The 15,371-nt window shown below is 42.8% G+C and overlaps 1 protein-coding gene across 5 annotated transcripts in view; it reads right to left on the bottom strand.

Annotated features, from left to right (window-relative positions):
• Positions 1 to 15,371, bottom strand: part of LOC137346764 (carboxypeptidase D-like) — a 230,705-nt gene that overhangs the window by 190,249 nt on the left and 25,085 nt on the right. For all 5 annotated transcript variants that reach the window (XM_068010553.1, XM_068010554.1, XM_068010555.1 and 2 more), the window contains 4 exons: positions 13,991 to 14,088; positions 11,936 to 12,108; positions 3,841 to 4,025; positions 1,470 to 1,634 (listed from right to left, as the gene is read on the bottom strand). In XM_068010553.1, coding sequence (XP_067866654.1) covers positions 1,470 to 1,634; positions 3,841 to 4,025; positions 11,936 to 12,108; positions 13,991 to 14,088 — 621 coding nt within the window. The remainder of the gene's footprint in view (positions 1 to 1,469; positions 1,635 to 3,840; positions 4,026 to 11,935; positions 12,109 to 13,990; positions 14,089 to 15,371) is intronic.

Below are 15,371 nucleotides of genomic sequence, written 5' to 3'. Positions count from 1 at the left end.
AGCAAAGTAACTTGACAAATCAATTATTTATGTTTAGCTCTGAGTAGTTGCTATAGGGTTGGAATAGTTTGAGGGATGATATTTAAATATAATGTTGGAAAGGAATGGCAATTTACGGAATTTTAAATACCCAGAATTTAGTTTCCAAGAAAAGCATCTATCGCCATCCAAATCTCAGATCATCTACTTATCCAGCCAATGGAACTTTCCATCTTTGGAAATTTCTTCTTTCAGGTTTGGAAACTTGTCTAGATTAAAAACCACAATGGGGTAAGATTTCCCTTCTGCTTTGCAAAGAACGAAATCATGAACCCACCCTTTATAAAAAGGGTTTAAGATTCTCTTATAGAAATGCAGGGAGGAAATTATCCTGCACTGGCTTCCTCTATATGCCGATGTAAAATTCAACACTGATTATTTTTTCAAACCAGTGATCCTATTACCTGATGACAGTGATTATCCCAAGTTGGACAGATGGAAGTGTGCTCCCAATGCAGTACAAGCCGGAGGAGAGCTGAATAACTTACTTACTGTAAGCAGCTTCAGCTGCTGGTCGGGCAAGATTTACCCAGTGAGATTGGTGAGTTTCAAGGTCATTCAGTTTTGAACTTTGAACACAGGCTCTCCTACTCAGATCCCCAGAGTCTTCCTTGTCCTGGTGGGTCCCACCTCCTCCCTAATCCACAATCTATGGCTGACTCTGCCAGGTTGAGTTGACTGGAGCTGCCCCAGTTATTTTGCTGCCTCTGCACAGGGCTATTTAATATGCCAATTTATTTGCACTGGCTCAAATGGCAGTGCTGCAGTATGATGTAAGGACATGGCAATGTAATTATTGATTGGGAACTCTAATATCATCAAAGCAGCCACAGAGACAGCTAAATAATTAAATCTGTTGCTGAACCCTGAACATTGCCTCCAAGTTAGTTCTAAATGAGCCTACTCTTGGGAGAATGTGACTTCACGATGGCACTGATTCAGATTGCAGAATTAGACATATTTATGTTAAGTTAGTATTTCACCTTGGACAACAATCAACACTGCACCAAGAACCATGGAGAAGGACCAGTGTCCCTATTTCTAGTTTAGTTTAGTTTAGAGATACAGCACTGAAACAGGCCCTTCGGCCCACCGAGTCTGTGCCGACCATCAACCACCCATTTATACTAATCCTACACTAATCCCATATTCCTACCAAACATCCCCACCTGTCCCTATATTTCCCTACCACCTACCTATACTAGTGGCAATTTATAATGGCCAATTTACCTACCAACCTGCAAGTCTTTTGGCTTGTGGGAGGAAACCGGAGCACCCGGAGAAAACCCACGCAGACACAGGGAGAACTTGCAAACTCCACACAGGCAGTACCCAGAATTGAACCCGGGTCGCTGGAGCTGTGAGGCTGCAGTGCTAACCACTGCGCCACTGTGCCTATTCATCTTACCTGCAAAGGACAATATTCTTACCTTTCACTGTGTACCACTCTGCTCCATTTATAATCCCACCAGGGAATGTCGAGTCGCAATGGTGTCCTGTAAACATGTTGGCATGGGTGGTAGAGTAAATTGTTGAAATGTGTCTCAGAATGTCATCATCTGGTGCCATGCTGTAGGTTGCATTTGGAGACATACCTATGATCAGTTTAAAAAAATCTAAATCAGTTTTGTGATTTGTTTTATATTTGATTTTAGTGATACACAGCTGAAATTACCCTACTGTTATAGAATCATGGAGTGATACAGCACAGGTGTCTCATCGTGTCTCTTTGAAACAGCTATTCAATTAGTTCAATTTCCCAGCCTTTTTCCCATAGCCCTACAGTCTATATCTCCTTCAAGTATTCATCCAATTCCCTTTTGAAAATTATTATTATTGAAACTGTTTTCAGGCAGTGCATTCCAAATCATAACAACCAGCTATGTAGAAAAAAAAAATCTCCACATCTCACTTCTGGTTCTTTTGCCAATTACCTTCACTCTATGTCCTCTGGTTACCAACAGTTCTGTCACTGGAAACAATTTCCCTTTATTTACTCTATCAAAACCCTGTGTGAATTTGAACATCTCTCTTAAATTTCCCCTTGACTTTCTCGCCCTATAGTACTATTCCATTTTGCACTACACCCAGTTTCGAAGAGCTAAAGTTGACAATTTGATTGATGGAACATTTTTGTTGTTGTTATCTGAAGTGTCCCATCCCAGCAGGACTGGTTTAATTTTCTCGGTCTAGCCGTTGCTAGTGAGATGCAATCTTCCACTGCTGGACTGTATTCCTGTGAATCTAGTGCCTGAGGGAAATGGAATTTTTGAGGTTCCTATGCACTTTACACATGCCAAACTTATAGTGTCAACCTGAGGTTTCTTCACACATGGGTATGATAGAAGGCCAGTCAATATTAAACATGACTTCAACTAAATTCTACACTTTCATAGAGGGCAATCTCAACTACAATCGGACACTGGAGAGTCCGATGTTCCATAAATGTTTCCTGAAGAATGAAGTACAAACAAATAGGAAAAAAAGTTTATCTCTTAAAGTAGCATTTACATTCTGAAATGTTATCATAACCATAAATGTTTTCAGATAATTCTTTTATCCAATTCCTCCCCCAAAATAAATTCTTTATAATTGAAGACTGTGGCCAAGGTCTAGTTCCAATCATTCAGGCTCAAAATCTGTTGCACTGATAGACATCAGTAAAGCAGAAACTCAAAGGCTTTAAAAGTCTACAAGGCACCTGGGCTAGACGTAACAGACCCTGGAACAAAATGAGAGAGAAAGTAAGCTCAACATTGGTCAATAAACTTTAAGGAATCTATAATCTGTAACTGATGGCTTAAAGATAACAAATGTTATATCAATAGTCAAAAGAGCTAGGTGTAATATAATGCAATAGAACAATTAATCTTACAAATATAATGAGGAACATTCTTGGGAACCTAATGCAGAGGCACAGTAGTATTGATGCCCTGAGGAGTAACTTTGTCATCTCAGTCTATGCCTATAACGATACCCTTCAATCCCCTTCCCGACCAGATAGTTATTCGTTCCTTTTTGAAGGAGTTAGTCAATATAGCAACCATGGCTTTCTCTGGGAGTCTGTTCTACTTGTCACAATTTTCTCTGTGCATGGAGGAATTGTACCAACTTCTCTCTTGGACATACATTCATAGTCAAATTACCCACTTACACAGGCATTATTTCTGCTTCTCAGTATTTTAAATATCTGGATCGTACTCCTGCTGTTCAGTGAAAGCAAGTTCAGTCCTGTGAATAAAAACAGAAAATGCTAGAAATACTCAGCGAGTCTGGCAGCATCTATAGAGAGAGAAACAGAGTTAACGTTTCAGATTAATGACCTTTCATCAGAAGTTCCGATGAAAAATCATCGGCCTGAAATATTAACTCTGTTTCTCTCGCCACAGATGCTATCTGACCTGCTGAGTATTTCCAGAATTTTCTGTTTTTATTTCAGATTTCCAGCATTTGCACTATTTTGCTTTTGGATCAGCCCTGTGAATGCCTTCTTGTAATTTAAGAACTCAAGTGTTTGGAATGATCTATGTTGCTGCTCTCTGCACCCTTTCACTCACCATCAACATTACCTCACAGAGGGCAAGTCAGATGTCATTTGTTTTTCCCAGATAGGCTTTCTTAATCCTGCAGCCAGATGACAGAGGTCACGACAGGAACAGCAGGTTAAAATGTCAGCTCTGTTGAGACCTTAATGAGATGACTGGGATGGCGATGAGGGGGTGGGGGAGGGGGGGAGGTGATGTGGGTACAACACCATTGAACATCGCATTTAGGTCAAAGGTTATTATTCTGCACTCTGACCTGGCTTCCTGTTGTCGTATGGATAGTTGGCCACCACTGCTCCACCGTGGAATGTTGCAGAAAGTACAAAGGGCTCACTCTGGATCCAGTCTATCACAGCTTGGGTTTCAAGCTGTCGTTGGACACGGTTCTCTTCAAACGGGTCAGGGAAATTTCTGTTCAGGTCAAATCCATTTTTATTATATCTGCAGAAATGAAAACCAAGGCAAAATAGTTATTGCTGAAAGGGAACTTTAGCCTGTTCTTCAAACTGTTGTAGTGCAGTGATGTAGTGACCGTGAGTGTTTCAGTGCACCACATGCTGTGGTGGAGAATTCCAGCTGATAACATGGGATTCATGAAGGTAAGTGAGCTGGAAAGGCTGGTACCAGTGGGAGTGCAGCGTGTTTGAAATACAAATTTATTTTTATGGAAATATGATGATTTCTTCACCGCCCACCTCCCCTAGTTTATTTTTAAAATTCATTTATTTTAACTCCCTTAGGTCCAGCTTTTTCTCTCTAAATCTCACTTCAGGACACAACCTGACTGTACTTATTTGTTTTCCAAACCCATCACTCTCTCTACTTCTTTGTGTCAATTGCATCTAAAGGTGTATTTAGGAAAAAGTGATTCTGTAATGAGAAAAGCATCAGGCGATACGCAGCTTGAAAACCATTTTAATTCATCCCTCAAACATCCGACTGTGCAGTTGTATATAAAATCTGTCTATCAAATACTACTGGTCCTGCACACAATCCTTCGCAAACACAGGGGCCAACCACACTGTTTCAGAATTCAACTGACCTTTACTCAAGGACCATTAATACCTGTTGAGGGTGCTGGGCTGAGGCTGAGCACTAGAGCTAAGAGAATAGGGAACAAATGTAGGTTCGGTCTCCACTTTGCTCTGTTTGCCTTCTGGGCCATGCCAAGTGGGAGGAGAAATCGGGCAACCAAGTTAAGGCTTTGATGTCTCTTGCACCTCCTGGTGGCCGGTTACACAGGAACATTGGCTGTTCTCTGGGAGCAGCTTGGCTGCCCGACATTCCAGCAGCAGAGACACAAAGGCCCAGGGAGTCAAATGGTGGAAGATAATTTACAAATCAAAGCGAGAGATACATCAAAAAGAGGAAAGAATATTAATCAGACTATATTTCAATAAACCCTCCATAGTAGATGAGCAAACAACACATTTAAAGTACTGCAGGCCCCAGTATTACATTGCAAGCTATTTTTAAAAGATAGACATCAAACGACAATTTGTATTTATACAGTTTCTCTATCATAGTTAATCCCCAAGGGGCTTCACAGGGGTTAAATGGATACAGAGTGGGAGTAGCAGAGTTAGGAGAGACAAGTAAAAGCATAGTCGAAAAGTTATGTTTTTAAGAGGCTTGTAAAGCTTAGGAGAGAAGTAGCAAGGCAGAAGGGGGATGGGGGTGCTGGTGGTTAGGGAGAGGAACAGCTGAAGACTTCACCGGCAATGGTGGAGCAAAGCGGCAGGAGGTTAGGGAGGCACAGAAGAGCATAGTAAGAATTCTGAAACACATCGGTAATGACTTGGTGTTAGCAGACTCAGTAACAGTGCATTTCCTCCCTTTACTTTCATGGTGACCAGAGTGTATACTGTAGTGTCATGGGTACTAATGGTTCACAGTAACTTATGGATAGCCCTGACTATTGTCACTGGCAAGTTATCAAAGAAGGTACTCTACTGCATATACTGCCTGTTTCACTGCATAGTGCTGCCTTGACTTCAGGTTTTGATCTTGTTCACCCCACTGTACGTTCAGCTACCTAGGCCCTAAGCTCCGGCGTTCCTCATTCCCTCCCTAAATCTTCCCATCTCTTCTTTTCTTTTTCCTCCTCTAAAATGCTCCTCAAAATCTACCTCTTTGACCAAGGTTTTGTCCTAATATCTCCTTACATGGCTCAGCGTCAATCTTTGATTACGCTTCTGTGAAGCACCATGGAATGTTTCACTACGTTCTGACACAGCAGGCTGGATTTTACCTTGATAGCAGGGGCTGTGGCGACTGGTCGGAAATCTGGGGGGGTGTGGTTTGGTGGGTGGGGGGAGTGACCCTGCCTCGGCCCTGTTTGGACCCCCGGCCAAATTCCACGGCAGGCAGCCAATTAACACCGTCCCTTTAAGGGACAATTTCCCGCCTCCAGAATTTCTGGCCAATTGTAGGGCTGGCAGCTCAGCAGTACCAGCAGTGCATCCAGGAGTGGTGGCCACTGCCGGTTCTGCACTGGCGAACATGAAAGATACACTGGGATTCAGGTAAGTGGGGCCACTGGGGTCAGTCAGGCAGGGGTGGGTGAAAGTGGGGTATTTGCCACCATCAACTCTAGTGGGCCCTCCGTGGGCCATGGATTGCCCTCAGAGGAGGGACCACCTCCTGCCCGCTCAAAGGCTGCCAGGTCTCACCTGGTGGTGTCTCAACAAAGCAGCAGGGCCCTCTGAAGTTAGTGAAATGGGAGCGAAGTTGGGAAGCTTAAGGGCTTCATTTGGCCTCTGGGCGGGAAGGCTGTCCTCAATGTTCCCCACTACAGACTAAGTTCCATGGTGTCGGGAAGACAACAAGCACTCCACCCCAGCCTTCCCTCGAAATTTTATGACCCCCCTCCCCCCCACCCCATCTCGATTCCTGTCCCTAAAGGGCTAATAAAATTCCAGCCAGTGTCTGCTGGATTGTGGATGTGTGGTTAAAGAAACTGGTGTTGACAGTCGGACAGAAATGGGCAGCAGACTTTGAAGAATTGCTCTTGGCTTAGTCAATGTGCTCATGCTGTAACTTTTCTAGAGAGTGGGGTAGTGTTCCACCTGGCCTTGGCATTCCTGCGGTTCATGTTTGAGTTCAGGCAAGCAATACTTCAGTGTGATGGGCCACCTTACACATCCTGCCAGTAGACCTGGAATGTTGGACCTGGACTAATGCTCCGGAGACATGAGCTTAAATCCCACCACAGCAGCTGGGGAATTTAAATTCAATAAATCTGGAATAAAAAGCTATTATCAGTAATGGTGACCATGAAACTACTGGATTGTTGTAAAAACCCATCTGGTTCACTAATGTCCTTTAGGGAAGGAAATCTGCCGTCCTTATCTGGTCTGGTATATATGTGACTCCAGATGCACAGCAATGTGATTGACTCTTAACTGCTCCCTGAAACGGCCTAGCAGGCCACTCAGTTGTATCAAATTACTATGAAAAAGCCGAATAAAAATAAAACTGGATGGACCATCAGGCATCAATCTAGTCACCAGGCATGGCGAAGGCACATCCAGCCCAGTTGACCCTGCAAAGTCCTCCTCACTAACATCTGGGACTTGTGCCAAAATGGGGAGAGCTGTCCCACAGATGATGTAGTCATATTCATTGAATCACACTTTTCATTCAATGTCCCTGACTCCACTATCACCATCCCTGGGTATGTCCTATCCCACCGGCAAAACAGACTCACCAGAGGTGGTGGCACAGTGGTAGACAGTCAGGCAGGAGTGGGCCTGCAAGTCATCAACATTGACTCCAACACTCAGAAAAACAAGGCAGCAGGCGCTTGGGAACAGCACCATTTGCAAGCTGCCCTCCAAGTCACACATCATTCCTTCATCATCGCTGGGCCAAGATCCTGAACTCCCTGCCTAACAGCACTATGGGTGTACCTACACCACATGGACTGCAGCAATTCAAGAAAGCAGCTCACCACCACCTCCTCAAGGTCAATTAAGGATGGGCAATAAATGCTTGTGTTGCCAGCAATGCTCACATCCCAAGAACAAATAAAAACAAGAATCAGAGACAATGAAATATGTTTTCAGATATCAATCAATGAATGCTTAATATTCATGTAAATTATAAAGTCCATGTACTGGGAAACAGAAGTTTTCATGTCATTTTACTTTGTGGCATTTAAGTCTGATTTTTCCAAATTCTTAATGAAAGCCAATGTTTGATTTTCTCCTGAAAACAGGGACATTATTAGATATGTAGGTCAGAGAAAAGGATTACTGTCCATGTGATATGAACAGAATTTGTCTTTCAGATCTAATTTCTCAGGTTGCATGTTGCAGCCTTCTGTTATACTTTCTGGTATTGCTCTACTTGATACTCTAAAATTAACCCTTTCAGTAGGAGGCTCAGCCAGATGGCTGGCAGCGTAGACCTCAGTTCATCATTGCTATGCTTCATGAGCCTCTACTTTGCAGCAAGTTTCCAAACATTGCTGTAAAATCTGGATTGTAATTACATTATTCTTTTGCTTTAAAAAAAAAACTCCACTGCTTTTATGGTTTCAGCTAATACTAGTGTGAAGGCTCTGTTAGTTAAACCAGGGAGAGGCTGTGCCTTAATAGCACTGGTTCACCTTTATTGAAAAGTTGTTGGATTAAAGAAGTAAGGAAGCTTTGCTACAACTATATAGAGCTTTGGTGAAACCACACCTGGAGTACTATATACAACTTCGGTCTCCTCACCGAAGGCAGGATATACTTGCCTTAGAGGAGGGGCAATGAAGGTTCACTGGACTGATTCCTGGAATGAGAAGGAGAGATTAAGTAGAATGGGCCTATACTCTCTGGAGGTTAGAAGAATGAGAGGTAATCTCATTAAAATTCTTAGAGGGCTTGGCAGGGTAGATACAGAGAGGCTGTTTCCCCTGGCTAGAACTAGGGGCCATAGTCTCAGGATAAAGGGTCAACTATTTAGGACTGCGATGCAGAGAAATTTCTTCACTCAGAGGATTGTGCATCTTTGGAATTTTCTACCCCAGAGCGCTGCGGATGCTTAATCGTTAAGACCGAGATCGATAGGTTTTTGAACACTAAGGGAATCAAGGGATTTGGGGATAGGGTGGGAAAGGGGAGAACAAGTAGATCAGGCATGATCTGATTGAATGGCAAAGCAGACTCGAGGGTAGTTTGGCTTACTCCTTCTCCTTTTTATGTTCCTATGTACTAGACCAGGAAGACTACAAGTTCAATTTCTGGTCTGTGTTCAATTAGCTCATTCCAGTGGGGCTGGTGGTAAGGGTGCTATAGTTGGCCTCAGTACCTCATTTGTTAGAGAGTGGAATAATCCATTGCTGATCACTGGCCAATGTCCCAGCTGGAAGTGCAGGTGTATAGTTGTCAGGTGTGGTAAGGATCAGGTTTGCTTTTGCTGCCCCATGGTTAAATAGTTTACTGGCACTCTAGATACAGGAGGACACCCAGGGAACTGTTCGCCAACTAGGAACCAATGCCTTCGGGAGATGGGGAGGGGAGGAAAAGAGGAAACAAATCGGTATTTAGCTTGGGTGGTTGAAAGAGCTTATAGCCCAATGTAGTCCTGGGAATGCTGGGTTTTTGGAGAATATTTTCCAAGACTTTGTTTGCCACCTTTTTGGATTAGTGTCATTTCTCATCTACCCAGGCTTAAAACCAGCTCCTTCCTTCCTGCTGACCTCAAGTCTCACTGCACTGTTCTGCTCTAGCTCCGTATTCCCCAGGACCACAAAACTGTGAAACTCTACATTTCCCACAGTTTTCCTTTCCTCGTACAACCAACATATTTTTAAAACCTAAGCTTGCTATCATATCATCACTACTTCTTGATTTGGCTCCTCCTTTCCTTCTCCTTTTTTCAGTCTTGAGGGTGTCCTGAACTGTACACCTTGACCGTTCAATGGACAAAAAAGGAAAGTTCTATGTCTTGGTAGCAGGACGGTCCCTGTGAGCCCTGTGACTTTGAAACAGTTAAGTTATTTGACCCAAATAGTGTAAGGGATCAGAAACTTGCATTTGAATGTGTCTGTCGAGGTTTAATCTGTCAGCTCTTGAGGATTTATTTGATTTGCTGGAACCATCTGCCGCAAGAGCTGAATGATGCTCCAGCTTTTATTTCAGGAAGTGCAGGATTACAGATGCTTCTCTATGCAGTAGGCAGCTTTCATGTTGTTGCATTGCCTTGAAGGCAGTGCTAGTTATTCAGATCCTACCCCTATTGAAAAGCCGACAGTGAGTGCATTTAGCTTGAGTTCCATTTGCATTGCAATAAATTGCACGAGAAGAATCCTAACCCACATTCCACAAATGGACATCCTAATATTTCTAAACACAAAATGTAGGAAATACTTTAAAATGTATTTGAGATTAAATTTCTTTATTGAATTTTAAATGGCAATTGATTGAAGTGTAATTAAATTATCTATTACATTGCAGAATGTTGATTTTAAATTAATCCTGTCAGATCTTGGGGCCATTCATCTATCTTCCTTTATTTCTCTTTTGCTTTTTTCATAAACATTATCTTGAACAAAGGAGTCAGCTCAGGAAACACCACCAAATGTTCAGGTATCTCTCCACTGTTACACTAACGATTGAGTAAAAATTCAAATCAATCCTTTTAATTCAAATGATTTATATTGATTAATAATGACAATTTTAGGATTAGCTGCAGAAAAATACGAAAGGTGAGCCAAATGGAGTTTAATAGCATAAGCGCTTTTATGGATATCAGACTGTTTAAAATGGAACTACAATGTTTTTTAAAAAATTGTCCACAAGAATTTGAATGAATCTGGTGAGGTTATACAACCCTACTTACTCTGCAAAGGTGGTGGATCCACTCCCTAGCAATTGGTTGTACCGCTGAGAGTCCTGTTAGCTTTAATGTCTTCTAAAGTAGCCTAACAATGATTTTTTTTAAAAATAAACTGGTGATTAATGTGCTTGAAAATTCAGGGACTTTGAGTCATAGAGTCATTTATAGCATAGAAGGAGGCCATTCAGCCCAATGAGTCCATGCCAGCTCTCTGCAGAGCAATCCAGTCAATTCCATTTCCCCACTTGATCCCCGTAGACAGGCAAGTTTATTTCCTTCAGGTGCCCATCCAACATCCTTTGAAATGATCGATTGCCCACGAGGGTGGTAGAAGCAGAGACAGTGAGTTCCAGCTCATTACCACTCACTGCGTAAAAAAGTTCTTCCTCATATTCCCCCAAATCTCCTGCTCAAAACCATCAATCTGTGTCCCCTATACCTTGTACCATCAGTTAACAGGAACAGTCTTTCCTTATCTAAGCTTGCCATAATCGTGTACACTTCTATCAAATCTCCCCTCAATCTCCTTTGGTCCCGGGAGAACAACCCCAGCTTTTCCAAACTAACCTTGTAACTAAAATCCCCCCATCCCTGGAACCATTCTGGTAAATCTCCTCTGCACCCTCTCAAGAAGCCTCACATCCTTCCTAAAGTGTGGTGGCCAGAACTGGACGCAATACTTTAGTTGGGGCCTAACCAGAGCTTTATAAAGGTTCAGCATAACTTCCCTGCTTTTGTACTCAGTGCCTCTATTTATGAAGCCCAAGATCCTTTGCTAACTACTCTCTCAATATGTCTTGCCACCTTCAAAGATCGATGCACATGCACCCCCAGGTCTCTCTGTTCCTGCACACTCTTTAGAACTGTGCCATTAAGTCTATATTGCCTCACTCTATCCCTTCTGCCAAAATGCAACATCTCACACTTGTCTGTATTAAATTCCATCTGCCAGGGCAACTGGGTGGAATCCCAGCATTACCATTCCATGCCAAATTCCAAAGCAGAAATCAATCTCTCTGCCCTCTCCAGACCGATGAATTTTGAGGCATTGTCTTTATCTTGAATGTAAAGAAAAGCAAAGCAGCCATGTCAATTTTAATGCAGCAATATGACTATTGAGCAAGTGAACAATGTTTTTAGTAATGCAGTGACAAGCTTATGAGGTGATTCAGATCATTATTTCAGTGCCTGGCAAGCACAGTTGATCGACTTGTCAAAAACTATTTTGTAAAGGAGTCCGAGCTCTTTGAACACATAGGCTCTGAAATGACACCAGGGGATTTGACCCTATAGTAGTTTAACATAACCATCCGAAATTTCTCTCTCTGCTGTTTCAGCAGAGACAATAACCCATTAACCGTGACAGGTTTACACTTCTGCTAACATAATGAGAGAAGAATTTTAGATGAACCACGTTAAATTGCTCATGTGCTGGTACACTACTGTGTCATTCCAGGGGCCTTGTAGGATATAAACCCATAATTAAATGGGCAGACTTTAACAGTAGCTCAAACTCTTCTTACCGTCCATGTTCTCCTTCGCAGTCTCCAACCACAGAAATCTCAAACCCATCAGGGTTCAGAGCAGGAAGGATGTGAATCCTTATGCTGTCCACCAGTGTAGTAACATTGGGATCCAGACCATAACCGGTGACAAGATATTCAATCAGGTGCAAAAGCAGTTCTCTGCCAACAGGCTGCAAGAAAGGAAACCAGTCCCAATAAACCCAGTTGAATATAGAGATGTAGGTTTACCAGATGCAATGAATTTCATGTGTCTGATGGAAAATCACTGTTCATACAAACCTAAATTAGAGAACTAATTGATTTCTTATTCATTATTATTACTAATTGCTTGAGCATCAAAGGAGGTACTGTGTGCCACTATCATGTGGTTTAGTACACTTGGGATGTCAGCATGAATTCCAATTTAATCTGAAATCAAATGGGACAGGATGTGATGTTGTCTGTACTGAATTTAACTACATCAATGACAAAAGCAAGCAACTCAAGCTCTGAAATGTCCACTGGAAATTCAATAGCCAGCTTTTGCTGATTGTCATGGAAATGGTTCCACAAGTCAGGTGTAGGGTGGCATTAAGCTCACCCAAGGCAACACTAAAGCCACTGCGCCCACTAAAGTTTGCACACGTTTCATCATTCCAAAGTCACATTTATGGGCTTGAGTTTCTGGGCTGTTCAGTTTCCCTGGTGTTGAAAGAATGCCCATCAGGGCAAGTGATAAAGAAATGCCTGCTGCTTGTTTGGCACATGCCCACATCCAGAACAAAATGCTGACCAGCAGCATCCAGCACCTCCATCAGCAACTGTCAATATTACTGAGAAATGTCAGAATAGGTCTGTACAGGAAAGCACAGCCGGCTATTTAAAAATGGCTGCAACTGTTGTGGTTTATATTTTAATTATGGTCCCGTGCTCCATTCCAACATGACAAAGTTGAACATAAGAATAAAACTTGGAATGAAGATGCAGCCTAGATAGATCCTCTATCACATAAGCCTAATGTGTTAGTGTCAACTGTGGCTCAGTTGGTGGCTCTCTTACCTTGGAGTCACAAGGCTCTGGTTCAAGACCCCGCTCTAGGTCTTAAGCACAAAAATCAAGGCTGATGCTCTAGTGCAGTACTGAGGGAATGCTGCCCTGTTGGAGGTGCCATCTTTCTGATGAGATGTCAAATTGAGGCCCCATCTACCTGCTTGGGTGGATGCAAAAGATCCCATGGCACTATTTCAAAGAGGACCTGGGGAGGTGTCCTGGCCAATATTTATCCCTCAAAAACAGATTATCTGGTTATTGTCACTTTGCTGTTTGTGGGATCTTGCTGTGTGCAAATTGGCTGCTGAGTTTCCTACATTACAACAGTGACTACACTTCAAAAGTACTTCATTGGCTGTAAAGTGCTTTAAGACATTTAGTGGTCATGAAAAGTGCTATATAAGTGCAGATTTTTTTAATGTCATTGCTGTTAAAGAAGAAAGACTAAAGAAAGAAAGACCTGCATTTATATAGCGCCTTTCACAATTTCAGGATATCCGCAATGCTTTTTTATTCAATGAAGTACTTTGGAGCGTGGCTTTGACCTGCGTCACTGTTGTAGGAAAAGCAGCAGATAATTTTCACACATCCGAACCCCGCAAACCACAAGATGATAATGACCAGATCATGTGTTTGAGTGATATTGGTTCAGGGATAAATATTGGTTATGACATGCTGGAGAACTGTCCTGCACTTTTTTGAATAGTGCCTTTGGATCTTTTACTGCATCTGCAAAGGCAGACAGGGTGTGAGTTTAATGTGTCATCTGAAAGATGACACCTTCGACAGTGCAGCACTCCACATGGTCAATTCTCTGGAGTGGGACTTGAACCCCTGATCTGCTGGCTCAGAGTGACCCCTAACACCTAACAGGCACCTAAAGTGTACTAACTGCTGAGCAGCAGCGCTGTCAAGTTAATGGCTTGTTGGCCTGCCTAGAACATGCTCTGTGATGAAAAGACTGACACAAAGCAGCTACATACAAACTCAGAGTGAGCAGAAACAATGATAAAGGACACTTACTTCATTTCCATGGATATTTCCAATGTACTTAAATTCAGGGATGCCAATGCTATGTTGTGTTGGATTTTTTCCAATGACCAGGACCCATAATGCCATCCCTGCCAGAAAATAAAGGCCATAGATTAACTTCCCTAATGCCTTGTGGGAAAACCTACAACCCAGTGCTTTTCTTTATTTATTCATTCATGGGATATGGGTGTTTGTTGGCAAGGCCAGCATTTATTGCCCTAATTGCCCTTGAGAAAGTGTTGATGAGCTGCCTTTTGAAACCACTGCAATCCGTGTGGTGAAGGTACTCTCAGTCCCATTAGGTAGAGAATTCCAGGATTTTGACCCAATGACGATGAAGAAATGCTGATATATTTCCATGCACCTGTTACCCTTGTCTCCTAGGTGGTAGAGGCCATGGGTTTGGGAGGTGCTGTCAAGAAGCCATGGCGATTTGCTTCAGTGCATCTTGTAGATGACCCACACTACTGTCACGGTGCGCGTGATGGAGGGAGTGAATGTTTAAGGAAGTGGTTTTGGTGCCAAACAAACAGACAGCTTTGTCCTGGGTGGACCTTAAAGCACCAGTTTAATTCCCAATCTTTGTTGAGTTAGCTGATCTCAGCTGGTGCGTTTGATGTGCTTCTGTTAGTTTCAACATTCCTGGAATTGCGGCAAGGGTTTTCACGCCTGACTCTCATCCAATGACTCCTTTTTGAATGTGCATGTGAATATCCGGTGAAGTCAGGATTTGGCTCAGCAGTAATCTCTCCTGCAGCTAAACAGCCTGTTGGCAATCATTGTCTGGGTCATACACGAAGAATGGCCACTCTTTAAAAAATTCATTCTTGAGATCTGCATGTTACTGGCAAGGCTGGTACTTAATGCCCGCACCTAGTTGCCCTTGACATGGTGGTGCTGAGCCTTCTTCTTGAAACAGTGCAGGCTGTGTGGTGAAGGTACTTTACAGTGCTGTCCGATACTGAGTTGCAAGACTTTGACCCAGCAACAATGAAGGAACAGTGACATATGTCCAAGTCAGGATAGTATGTGACTTGGACATGATGGTGTTCCCATGCAACTGAGGCTCTTGACTTTCTAGCTGGTGAAGGTTGCAGGTTTGGAAGGTTCTGCCATAGAAGTCTTGGTGAGTTGCTGCAGTAAATTTAGTTGGGTAGTTGGCCTGCTAGTACACACTGAAATATACCCCAAAAGAAGTCAGCAGAGGAAGGGAGAAACTTGGCTCAAAAAGCAACTGAACTGAACAGAACTGTTCTGAAGAAGGGTTACTGACCTGAAATGTTAACTCTGCTTCTCTCTCCACAGATGCTGCCAGACCTGCTGAGTATTTCCAGCATTTCTTGTTTTTATTTCAGATTTCCAGCATCTGCAG

This window comes from Heterodontus francisci, chromosome 30 (genome assembly GCF_036365525.1).
Source record: "Heterodontus francisci isolate sHetFra1 chromosome 30, sHetFra1.hap1, whole genome shotgun sequence".
Classification (NCBI taxonomy): Eukaryota; Metazoa; Chordata; class Chondrichthyes; order Heterodontiformes; family Heterodontidae; genus Heterodontus; species Heterodontus francisci.
Note: the sequence above shows the minus strand (reverse complement) of the source record. Positions and strands in the feature narration are given on the sequence as shown.